At 39.5% G+C, this 13,107-nt stretch overlaps 1 protein-coding gene across 1 annotated transcript in view; it reads left to right on the forward strand.

Annotated features, from left to right (window-relative positions):
- The first annotated feature begins 268 nt into the window (after positions 1-268).
- usp6nl (USP6 N-terminal like) overlaps positions 269-13,107 on the forward strand; it is a 41,331-nt gene continuing 28,492 nt past the window's right edge. Inside the window, exons 1-2 of the mRNA XM_039601042.1 lie at positions 269-457; positions 10,220-10,293. Coding sequence (XP_039456976.1) covers positions 409-457; positions 10,220-10,293 — 123 coding nt within the window. The 5' untranslated portion in view covers positions 269-408. The remainder of the gene's footprint in view (positions 458-10,219; positions 10,294-13,107) is intronic.

Below are 13,107 nucleotides of genomic sequence, written 5' to 3' on the forward strand. Positions count from 1 at the left end.
CCTACGTGGAATTAAAAAAATTCCTCTGATTCGCATTTTATTTTTGTGATATTTGGAAAATCTGTGAAAGTTTCGTCGGCTGTCTGGAAACAGCGATTCCCTCTGTCCTTTCTCTCTCCCTCTCTATGATGTGCTGAATAGAGCTTGTTGTTGTGTTGTTGTGTTTGGGTGGAGAATGTTGTGAGTGGGAACGGCTCACTCCTGAAATCAGATTTCTCTGTCCGAGTCTGTCTGTCTGTGAAACAAACGGCAGCATTGTGACAGCAGCAGCAGCAGCGGCTCTGATCTCACTTCTCTTTGCTGCTCGCTCATATTTCCTCTCTTTCTGGAGCACTGGGTAGTGACAGTGATGGGATGAGGTAGTGCACGTTATCTCTTGGTGTTTTGGACTTGGCTGAACCGTGACCGATGCGGACTAAAGCTCGCTCGGACGATCCGCAGGATGTCTTGAAAAGAGGTAAAAGAGGTCAATTTTGGAGTTCCACTCAGTTTCTCTGTGTCGTTGGCATGTACATAGATGGTATGTGAAGGGCATTCTAGCTGGGTGCCTTATGATTAGTATTTTTGGTCTAAATGGATCATATAAATTAATATTAAACTGGTTTGTTGGCTCACAATGTCTGATGTGGTTTTAATTCAGAGCGTCTTGTGATTTTTACACCAGTGATTGCAATGACTGCCAGATAATCATCTCCTTTCCAAATGCAAAATCCAGTGAAAGTTGAAATATTGGTAATAGATTCCGACAATATATCTGTATGTATGGGGGTTGTCTTTTTTTTTTTTTTTTAAGACTTCCAAAGTTAATCAGAAACTTAGCACTGTCACTGTACTGTATGTAGGCCACTACCACGGAGGACCAAAGCTGCCAAAATGCTATATGTATATATATGTGTGTATATATATATATATATATATATATATATATATATATATATATATATATATATATATATATATATATATATATATATATATATATATATATATATATATATATATATATATATATATATATATATATATATATATATATATATATATATATATATATATATATATATATATATATATATATATATATATATATATATATATATATATATATATATATATATATATATATATATATATATATATATATATGTATATATATATATATATATATATATATGTATATATATATATATATATATATATATATATATATATATATATATATATATATATATATATATATATATATATATATATATATATATATATATATATATGTATATATATATATATATATATATATATATATGTGTATATATGTATATATATGTATATGTGTATATATATATATATATATATGTATATATATATATATATATATATATATATGTGTGTATATATATATATATATGTATATGTGTATATATATATATATGTATATATATATATATATGTGTATATAGAGAGAGATATATAGATATATATATATATATATATATATATAGATCTAGATATCTAGATCTATAGAGATATAGAGATATCTATAGATCTATAGAGATATAGAGATATGTTGGGTCGGTGAATACGTTAGCGTGCAATTAAATAGTTACTGTTTTTGTTGTTGGCCTTTATTTAGCTATTAACCCAAGGGCAGACTGCATGGTTTTTATTTTGATTTCATGATTTGTACTTAAATAGAAAAAAATGTTTGGTTTTTTTGTTTTTTTGTTTTTTTTACAAATCACTTACTATATCTGTAATTTCTTTCACGTATATATATTTTAAATGGTGAAACTGGGCTAAAATTGAGTGTGATCTCATGGCAAGTATTGACTGGATTTTATTGGATTGGATTTTATGTTGAGTTTGACTTTTTGCTCGAGCTTTTATTAGGTGGGACCATCCGGACAAAATCACCTGTAGAACTGTCAACTTTCTGACAATTTAAATGCCAAAACCTTTCATGATTTAAACTTTTTGCCATCCATACAGGCTCTGTGTTTAGTGAACTCATGCTAATATTACAATGCATTAGGATCTAACAGCTAAGCCCAACTTTACACCATGCAACTATTCAAATGATTTCAGTGTCACAGACAAATGTCAGATGTTTGCCCATCATCTTGATCATGTGGTCTTGTAAAAAGTCAGAGGTTTCTTAAATCAGTCTTTTTCACATTTGGATTTGATGTCAGTCCTGACTAATTACTAGCATAGCTAGCATGGAGGAAGGTAGCAGCAAAGGGTCGACAGCTTTTGCCAAAATCTCCTTAAGTTTCTGCTCCATTTTTCAAGACCTGCTATCCTTCAAAGTTTTCCACCAGAATGCAGGTAAATAATTTCCTGGACGGCTCGGTGGGCTCTGCAAAGTCTTAAAAACCGATTTATGACACAATCCCTATAGATGTGAGCAAGCGCCAGGCTCTGGCTTTTTCTTTCTAATTCCTTTCAAAGTCTTCTAGTGCACGGGAGGCATGTGAAGTGTTACGCAGACTGGTGACACTTTGCACACAAACAGCAAATGATGTCACCGCACTTAGCAGAAGATAAGCAAGTGCAGACATTCAACAGTAAACTGTCATGTGTTACTTCCAAATATAAAGCCCTGACAGCAGAATGCTAACAGTGTGTGCTGATAGTGGATTGTGAGGTACTGTGGTCTGCTGATAAATGTGTGAGACTTCTTACATGAAGGTGCTACAAATTAAATGACTTTAACAAAAACCTTTTTTCTGCTTTTTTTTGGGGGGGGGCTTTTTTTTTTTTTTGGCTTTTTTGAAACAAGCAGAATTTCTACTTCTGCTTTATCTTAGCTGAGAATGTGCCACGGGTAATGTAGAAGTTAATTATTTGTCTGTAAGTCTGGTTGGAGTCTGTGATTATTGGTTGCTGGGTGTCATTCAGAGGTTTGTGTTACATTCCTTCAGTTGCATTGAGGTTGGAAATGAAGACTGGGTGAGGCAGATGATTGTTTTGGAGGCACGGTAATAACACATGCTTCTCTAAAGTTGCCTCATCTGTTTGTTGTGAAGTGGGAAACTTGTTCTGTGAGTGTGCAGAGCTGTGTTACTGATGCATTACTTATTTAAAAGAGCCGCTTGTTTCAGTCAAACATTAAGTAGCATTAATATTGTGAAATTGTGGCTCCATAGTGTAGCCATTTAAACATTTGTCTAACAAGTGAAAGCTTCAGGAGGAGACTGAAATCCCTTTGGGGGCAAAGATCTGCCAAATCAAACATGCAGAGCTGCCCGATGTGGTGACCCCTTGTAAATAAGGGAGTGGCTGGAAGTACCGGCACCGCTTGCAAACATTCAATATTAGATGTGGCTTTCATAGGAAAACTAGTGATGCAACAATAGAACAATGTGTTGCAATAATAATCATGTTTTTTAACACTTACACAGCTGTTTGATCTGTAAAATGTTTATTATAAGTGCTAAAAGCCAAGTTGAGAGCTTATTTTGAGTGACTACAAGTCATAAACCAAAACAAATTTTGAGTTTTTGATGCGAGATCAGTCACTTGTTATACACATTTAATCCCTGATACATTTTAATATAAGGAAAAACATTTATTATGTAGTAAAACTGAAATTGATTAATACTCCTGTGGTAAATGAAAGAAGCCTGTCATTGTAATAATTGTAATAAATAAATGTATAAAATTATAGACAAAGTTCTGTTAGCTCATTGCACAGACTACGGAACAGGATTAAGGCCACCGGGGGGGAAAAACTGGGCAGAATTCTGACTTTTTTTCTCAGAATTTTGACTCTTTTTCTCAGAATTCTGACTTTTTTTTTCAGAATTCTGACTTTTTTTTTCAGAATTCTGACTTTTTTTTTCAGAATTCAGGAAAAGAAGAAAAAAAAACTTGCCCATTTTTACATTTTTTTTCCGGTGGCCCTAATCCACTTCCGTACACAGACTGGCTTGTAATTATAAAAAGGAAAATTTTTGTTAATTGACAGAATATTTCCTGTTTTTACTCTAAACCCACTGTAAAAAATTGCGGTGCCTTATGTAAAGCACAAGTCACTCAGATAATTTTGCAGCAATTAACTTTTGGGGAATTTAGATCTTATGCACAAGTTATAAATGCAAAAGTTCATCTTTCAGTGAAGAAAAATGTGCAAAAGTGTATTTTAAAAGTGTGAAGACGTGCAGCTTTACAACCTAAAAATCGACACGCAATCGCTGCCTCATTTTTTTAAATGTCAGGCTGCCGCAAACTTTCAAAGGGCCAAATGTTTACAGAAGTGAAAAACCTCCCCAGTTAAATTCTCTGCAGTAAAACGTCCAGCTCACCTTTACTGGAATATACTCAGTACAAGACTTTACTCCTGTTTTTGAATTGATATTAATATGACAGATGAGGGGATCATTGGTTTGCATTGTTTTTAACACGTTTTTGCATGTTTAGCAAGCACACAGTGAACATACAGGTCTGAATACAGGTCACACGTGGCCTTCAGCTTCAAAACGAAGCGTGAGCACCGAAACAAAAGATGGGACATTAGTTCTTCTCCAATCAAGCCTGTCCTCTTTTATCACAGTTCTTATAATTATTCCTTTTTCTGAACAGATAGCATCTATGAGAGGGTAAGAGATGCACTAACAATGGGTGGAAGAGCAGCAAAGAGCTGTAACAGGCGAGGACTCCTTAAGATAAAGAACAAAGAGGGCTCATTACAGCAGCCAAAAGAGGGCTGAGAGAACAAGAAAGACCGTGATTATGCTTGTCATGTTTTACATTGTCAGGGCTGGTCTTTAACAGCAAGTGATAATGAGGAAGAAAAACACAAATACTCTCCACAACACTTCCTGTCACATGGTTAGAGCGGCTCCCAGAGGAATTATCAGCTGGAGGCTTCATCCTTGCATCTGCTCTTAAATTTCTCTTAAATATACATGTAGTCAGTCAAAGCCAGGGCTCGTTGCTTATGTCCGTTTACCTTATTTCAAGTAAATGTTCCTGCTCCATACGTGCATCTTAAAATCTTCTAAAAGAGCTGTGCATGATTAAGAGCTCAAAATATGAATTTTTATCTTGTGCCAAACCTTGGTGCAGACCCTTAGTGGATCCACAGTCTGAAAGAAACCACTTGGGCCACGGTTGGGCCATTTGTGTGCCTTACATGGTCATATTAGGGATGTTCATTTTCAGTGACATCACACAGTGCTCAAAGCAGAAAAAGTCTGAAACTGAGTTTTCAGATCAGTTTGAACCTGACCTTGATATTTAAAACCTTGTTCAATATAGTAGAACACGGCCAAAGTGTTCTATATGACAGGAAATGACCTCCAGCATGGCCGCCCCTCCCTGAGCTTAGTTCTGCTGGAGGTTTCTTCCAGTTAAAAGAGAGTTTTTCCTTCCCACTGTCGTCAGTTCCTCGATTGTATTATTGTAGGGTGTTTACCTTACAATATAAAGCACCTTGAGGTGATTACTGTTATGATTTGGTGCTATATAAATAAAAAAAAGAATTGAATTAAAATAAGGAAAAGCAGAGAAGGTCCTCTTTAAAGAATATTAACGTCTTAGGTTGTAGTCCAAGAAACAGCCATTTCTCTGTTGCTGCTGAACATTTGTCAGTTGTCAAGAAATCCAAATTTCTCGCCATTCGATTCGTTGGCAGCAGGGGACCCCTTCCTAATGAAAGTCTGTCAGCACCTGAAGCCAGCATTAGATCTGTTTCTCTGTTAAAGCTTTTATATTCCCCCAAACCACAGTGGAATCGTTCTCTCACTTACCTGATGTGCTCAATATTATGAAGTCACTTCTTTTTTTCGTTTTTTGCTGATGCAAGAGGCTTTAGGGCTGCAAGATTACATTAAAGCAGAAAATGCCGTGTGAGCTTCCTACCTGAGAACTGCACTCACCTGTTCAGTGGTAAACCCCACAGGGGGGGAAGTGGTACCTAACTTCCTGAATTCTTCATGAGGTGTCGAGTTGTCATGTGTGAACACTTCCGAGCGCTGACACCAGTTCACTCCTGAATGCATCGTGCAGAGCAGGAGTGAAGGGCAGAGGTGGGGATGGGGTAGCGCCCGGCTGGGAGGCACCGGTGATGGGCGAGGACATTTTAGTCACAGCGGGGCAGGGACAGTTAGACGGAGCCTCGTCGGCCTCGCCGCTGGGGTCTGACTGGCAAATCAGAGAGCGGGAGGTGGAAGGTCAGCTCCGTGGGGGGGCTGTAGTCTGGAAAGAAGGATAAAGGGCAGTGACAGGAGCGAGGAAAATTTATAATTGCCGTTTTGATGCTCCCTCCATGTTTGTTCCTGTTTATCTTATTTCTACTTCACAAGCTACTTTGTTTCCTTTTTTCTGGTGCTTTATTTTGCCAAAACAGTTTGGATAAACCAGAAGGATAAACACAAGATGAACGTCTACACATCACAGATAATTGAAGTTACTTGAGTTTGAGGCTTCTGTCCATTTAAAGCGGCTGAAGTGACTTTAGTCAGTGTTTTCACAGAGTACACATCTGTGTGTGCATGAAGCGGTTGATTTAAAAAATCAAAGCCCATCAAGCTCAGAGGGGATTTATCTTCTGTTTTAGCTTATTTTGCAGCACTTTTTTGTACCGTTCACTCTCTCCAGTCTGATCAGACTCAGGGATCGTGCTCAAGGGATTTTAAATAAGGACTGCAGAACTGTCCCACTGCACTGTGGCTTCAGAAACAAATCAATCAATCAGTCAATCATCTCTTTTTATAACACATCATGTTAGCATTTAGATGCTTAATTACTATTAAATAACCATATAAACCTGATGTAAAGTAGATGAGCTAAAAGTTCTTGCTTTGGAATTTTTGCATATTTAGCGTTATTCCTCGGTTTTCTTTTGCTTTATTGGACATGGATATTTCTATTTCAAAGGTTTGGTTTGGCACATGCAGGTTTGTGTCATAATTTGGCAAAATTAGTAGAAGTTTGAATTCCCCACAATTAAATTTGCAATAAAGTTCCTAATTTGAGTCTCCTATTCACCATTTCTCCAGCTGATGACCATGGTGTCCAGCATGTCTTTGGAGGCTCGTTATCAAACATATTTCAAGAGTCCTAACATGAAATGCCACATAAACTCTGAGTCTTCTACAAATGGCCATAAACCCTCTGGAGCAAGTCAAGAGCTCCTCGGTCGCAAATAAAAACATAGACCCGATCTCAGTCAGAGACGCTGGAGTGATCCTTAAAGCATGAAAAGGGCTCTAATTGCATTTATCTAAAGTCAGACCGCTGTGGAATACTAATGTGGCTGTGAGGGTCTCAAAGTTGGGGCTTAGCTTTAGTGCAAAGAAAAGACTGAATCCCATTTCCTCCCTAATTCCTCTCCTGCTCACTATGGGAACCGCAGGGCCTCTCGGGCAGGATTTCCCACCAGAAAAAGACTTTACTGTATTTGTTTATTTGCCCCAGACAGTTTGACTTGCTGTGTACGAACGTCTCTTCCCCCATCCCCTCGCTCGCGGCGTCTTCTCCTGCAGAGTGCTCTTGGCAGCCCACAGCCACATGCCTTTCACTGACACACACCATCCTGTCATAAAAATGCCAGCCGGCTCAATAAGGAGAATGTTTGTTCGCAGTGTTTTGGAATTCCCGTCTTGCCTTTCCTCCAGTTGAACCCCAGAGACCCTGAGAGGAAGTTGGAGAATGACTGGAGTCAAATAAAGAGCTGCAAAGGGCTGAAAAACTGGCAGAATAAGGATCATCATCACTGACTGCTGGGGGTTCAGTGGTGAAGGGTTAGAGAGGGCAAAAGCCAGCAGTTTGAGATTTGAGGTTTTTATATCTGACTGTGTTATTTTCTTACTTGTTTTTCGTCATTAAAAGGCCAGACTGCATTACTGTCAGCTGAAAGTTCTTTGGAAATGCCTTAACTTTCCCTCATGTGTCATCGTCTGGTCAAATTCCAAATGTTTCCGATCCATATATTTGTGAGTCGAAGAAAGTTTATTCTGTTCACCAGCAGGTTGTGTTCAGCAGGAGAAGTGTTTCGTCACTCAACCAAGTGACTTCTTCAGTCTCAGCTGACTGCAGCTTTCCCCGACCTTATAAACCGTACATTTGCATAATGACTGAAACTAGCACTCACTAAAAGGCACGGAGTGACTTTTAAACCTCAATTTTCAGCATGCATTGTTATTTTCTGTGCAGATTTTCTTTTCCCAAACCTACCTGAGGATCTTTGGTGCACAAACTGACACTAAAACACAAACAGAAACCAGTGATTTATGTCACTGCCACCACTTCTGCTTCCTAATGCTGTCTTTATCACCCTTTTAAGGCTCTTATTACCTCTCTGAAACCGTGCTCTGTACCGAAGCTGAGAGACGCCTGATGTTGACAAAATATCAGTATTTGGCGCCGTGGAGTTAGCATTGAACACACTGAAGGCTTTTCAGGCCTTGGGGTGATTTTATGGTTTACCATCCAAAGGTTTATTGAACTCTTTTCTCCATAAAGACGACATTTGATGACCACCTCTGCACCCTTGACACTTCAGTATAGGTATAAAAATGTGGTTTGACGACCATTAGAGTAGATTCTGGGTTTTTTCCAGAGTTCAGGTGAGTTCAGAAAAAATCTTCTAAAATGATTTCATTGCTTTTTATTTTTCACCCATCTGACATCCATCTTTGGGTCTCTATAGTTACTTGATCTTGAGGGCTGAGAGAGTGTAGCGTAGATGTTCAATAGGCTTCATGTACCTTTTAAGCATTTGGTCCTCTTTGGTGGTCATTTTATGCTAAATTCAGAGGGCTCCATGCCTGCCACTTCCCCTTCCCACGTCCAGGTATTACTCACTAAAAGGCTTCCACTGCTACATGCTGCACACCTGATTCAACATAAACACAATGTGACTCCACTTTAGAGCTTTGTTAGCACACATCTAGTGTTTGGTTGTCTCTTGCAGCTAAATCAGGAAGTATGTGTGCAAACTGCTGTTGGAAATGCAGATTTACAATCACAGAGTAGTGAGAGGTGTGTGTGAGAGGATAAACACATTTAACACTCACACAATGTGACGCGTAGGCTGGGAAAACACTGGAAACCTTTCTGTGGCGCGGTGACGTCCTCGCCACGGCAGCTGTCAGTTTAAAGCAGCCACACACACACACACACACACACACACACACACACACACACACACACACACCGGCTGAGGTCAGACTGACATGCTGGACGTGCCGCACCGAAGCGTTTCCTTCTGACTGGTTTGAAGAGTGTGTGTTGAAAAGGGTGTGTGCACTCACCACGTCAGCTCTTGGCACACTCAGAGGGAGCTGGAATAACACACAGCACGTCTGTGATGACAGGATAATCGGATGTGTGCGCCCCCAGGGCTGAGCAGTGACAGTTACAACACCTAAGAAAACTTACAGGAGCCCCGTTAATGGCACGGTTTTCAAGGAACTCCTGCATAAAATGTAGTCTAGCAAAAATCACATATTCTGATTGTTGAGGATTAGGATACGTTTATCTCGAGTGTCCTCCCAAAACTGTCCCTCAGCCAAATCGGTTTGCAGTAGAGGGTCAAAGGCACGGGGAGTCACATGTCCTCAACAAGTTCCCTGCACCATGTGTTGCACCACTAAAGTAAAGAGACAGAGGAAAGGAAATAAAAGAGATCACAGGGAAAAAAAAAAAAAAAAAAATGGTACCCACCCTCATTAACCTCCATCACCCCCAGAGGGGAAGCAGGGAGAGGGGAGTTAAAGAGCTGCTAGATACTGTTAGGTTGGGTTAGTAAAAATGGCTGGGTCATGGGGTCTGGTTGTGGTCATCCCAAGAGGGTTAAATGAAGCAAAATAGCTCGTTAATACAGAATATAATAAAACAGCATTGATTCATAAGGTAAAAATGACTCAAAATAAGCAAAAATCTAAATGAAGTACTATAAAAACTGAGTATAATACCATCAAATGGCTCTATAAAGTAAAACAGGGCATCTAATATACACACTCAACAACACAATTTAAACAAAAGTGGTTCAGAAACATCTTTTGAAAACCAGGATTGCAAATGTATTTATAAGAAGTGCGAAATATAACATGATCTCTTTTAATGTGGCTTTTTTTCTTATCTTGTGGTGAATTTATCCTAAAATAATAGCAGTGTATATATTAATATCCAGCTGACTTTTATTCTAAGCTCAACACCCAATCATCTTCTCTCCTCTCTCCTCCCCTCCCCTTTTTTGTTGTCTCTCCAGCGTCTGATACCGAGCAGGATGCAGCGGTGAAACTTGACCAGGAGCGGGCTGAGATAGTCGCCAAATATGACAAGGTATGGCGAACGCTTCCTTCAGTCAGTGTGAAAGCACACAGAAGCTTTGGTGAAGCGGAAAACCTACAACAATTACTTTTTTTTTCTCCCTCCTGTGGTCATCCACAGCCAAATTCCAGCCACTCAGTCATGCTGAGACGCCACCAAACTTCATAACGCTGTGGTGAAATCCCTCCATAAATCACTGCCTTATTGCCCGTGAAACACAATAATAACAGCGTGCCGTGTACAGAATGTGCCGCCGTGTGATTTAATCATTTTCATAAATTTCGAAAGGCTGTGATTACTGCGCAAGAGCCACATTTCAGATGCGGCATTCTCAGTGAAAATTAACATGCAAATTATACATCTAAAAGCCACCGTTGTCGCTCCCGGTGTGTGCGTGTTCAGTGGGCCGTGCGTTATCTGTGTTAGAGGGGCAGAGTGACAAAAATCCCTCCTGCAGGCCTGAAGGTTTAATAGAAAAGGGAGGAAGCGGATTCGAGTGGTTACTTATTAGACTAAATGAGTGGGTTAATGTGATGTCATGGGCATGGAATGATTTTATTGACTGGGATCCAGAGGTGGCGGTTTACTTAACACACAGCTCTGGCAAAGTTCCTTCATCCCACAGCACTTGAATCAGAGGCGTCAAACACGAGATCCACCAATGAACCCCGTGTGGTCCACTGGGTAGCTTTGCAAAGTGGGAAAATTGAATTAAAATTAGTAAATAAATCTAATTTGTTAAATAAAGTGCACAGAAACCCACAGCAGGGACGCTTTTTCCAGATCTGAAGTAGTTTGGATCATAAAGTTGGTTGTATCTTGATCTGCTGTGATCCATAAATTTTAATGTGCAGTGACTGAAGGGTGAATATGGAAAATTAGGCACTGCTGGAAAAAGTACTTACTTTTATTTCTTGTCCAGCCCACTACAGATCGAATCAGGCCGAATGGGGCTCTTGAAACTGAAGAGTTTGACAGCATACGGTGCTGTGCAAAACCCTCAGTTTCTTCATATGTTGCATCCAAGTAGTAAGACTTTTAGTAGTTAGTTTTCAAAAGGGTCTTGAGCAAAGTTTTTCTTTGGACATTGGCTGCTTTTTCACTCATTTTCACTCCAGTTCTTTTTGTTTAATCGACTAAACGCTGACCTATGAATCATTCAAGCATTAAAAAGGCCTCTAACTAAAGGGATGAACCAGTGTTCTGTCTGTTAATGACAAACTTAGCAAAGAACCTATTTTAAATTGTGTCTTTAGGCACTTTGCTACTAGCAGCCTGTGACCAAAACACATCATTTCTTCCCAAAACTTAAATTTAGGCTACAAACCATGCCAAAGATTGGATTAAACACCGGAATAAAACAGTTCTTTGGGAATAAAGTAGTTCCCAAAGAACTATTAGCTGAAAACCTGACATGACGGTGTATGGTGCTGTGCAGTGTCTCCTTAAAGAATTTCAGAAACAGGACAAGTGGATTACAAATGATCATATGATTGGGAATGGCCTCATTTTTCAGCATGACCATGACTCCAAACACACCGCCAATGCAGGAAGAGCAAACCTGGAACATGTCAGTCATGGACTGGCCTCCCCAGAGCCCGAACCTCAACATTACAGAAGCAGTGTGTTTATACACATTTTAATAAATCACTGCACTAATTTCCCATTTTTCAAGCAAAACATGAAGAAAGAGGGATTTCTAAAAGCTTTTTAACAGTGTCATGTCTTTATCAAACCAGCCTTTGCTCGTTTAGAGCTGCATGGGTCGAGTCTAAACCTAAGCGTCACAATTTGATGCCCATTTCCCCTGCTTCCAACACATGAAGTTAAGGAACAGACTGTTCACTTCCTGCCTGTTATATCTTCTGACAGGTACGTCACCTAAGTCACGTCACCTGTCAGTGGGTTCTCTGTCCTTTCCCCTCATAAAAAAGCCCACTGAAAGCTCCTATTTGTCCCCATGCTGCTTGTTTTTTCACAGAGACTTAAAAAAACGTGCGCTGTGGCATATTATCTAACAATTTCCAGAAACATGTCTAAATTTTATGAATCAGTATGAAGTATGTTAAATATCGCTGAAGAAATGTTGCTTTTACTCAAAGTCCTAAGTTCTCTTGTGGTTGGACTGTATGTATGTGCTCCCTTCCTGAGTGACACCTCTGCTACCAAGCACGGCGCTATCAGTTGGACCAGCCCACCATGCTCGGTTTGTAAATTAGCCTTTTTAATTTAGTCCAGCAGGCTGCATAATAAGGCTGCCTCATTAAGAGTGAAGAGACCATGGAGAGCGGAGATGATGGAGGCGTGCGTGCGTGCGTGCGTGCGTGCGTGCGTGTGAGGCAGAATGAGGCACAATCAGCTAAATCAGTGTCATTGTCGCTGTTGGGGATGGGAGGAGTCTGTTATCACGCCGGCCACAAACACTTGCCGCTCGTCGTCTCATGTCACCCGATGTACATTCGTGGTTATTAAATATGACTTTTGTCTTTGTGGAATGTGCAGAAGTGACTGGTTTTGTTTCCAAATGACACATCCGCTCAGCCCTGACTGCTGCTGCTGATTGCAGAAGTATGGAGCCAATTTTTTATGTTGGCTGGCTGCAAAACTCCAGTTTTTTCCCAGGTTTCTCCTAAGTTTTGAAATCTTCACTCGCCACATTTCAGTTTTGTTCAAGAAAAATCTGTTTGACCCTCAAGCTTCACTAATAATTTTGGGTGTTAGTCAAGAACAAGATTGTGGGCGAGGGCACACTGGGGAGAGGGTGGATGGATGGATAATTGGCATTAAAGTCCTTCCCTGGTTTGATATTTATGAAATCATTGCCCA

Source organism: Oreochromis aureus, linkage group 17 (genome assembly GCF_013358895.1).
Source record: "Oreochromis aureus strain Israel breed Guangdong linkage group 17, ZZ_aureus, whole genome shotgun sequence".
Classification (NCBI taxonomy): Eukaryota; Metazoa; Chordata; class Actinopteri; order Cichliformes; family Cichlidae; genus Oreochromis; species Oreochromis aureus.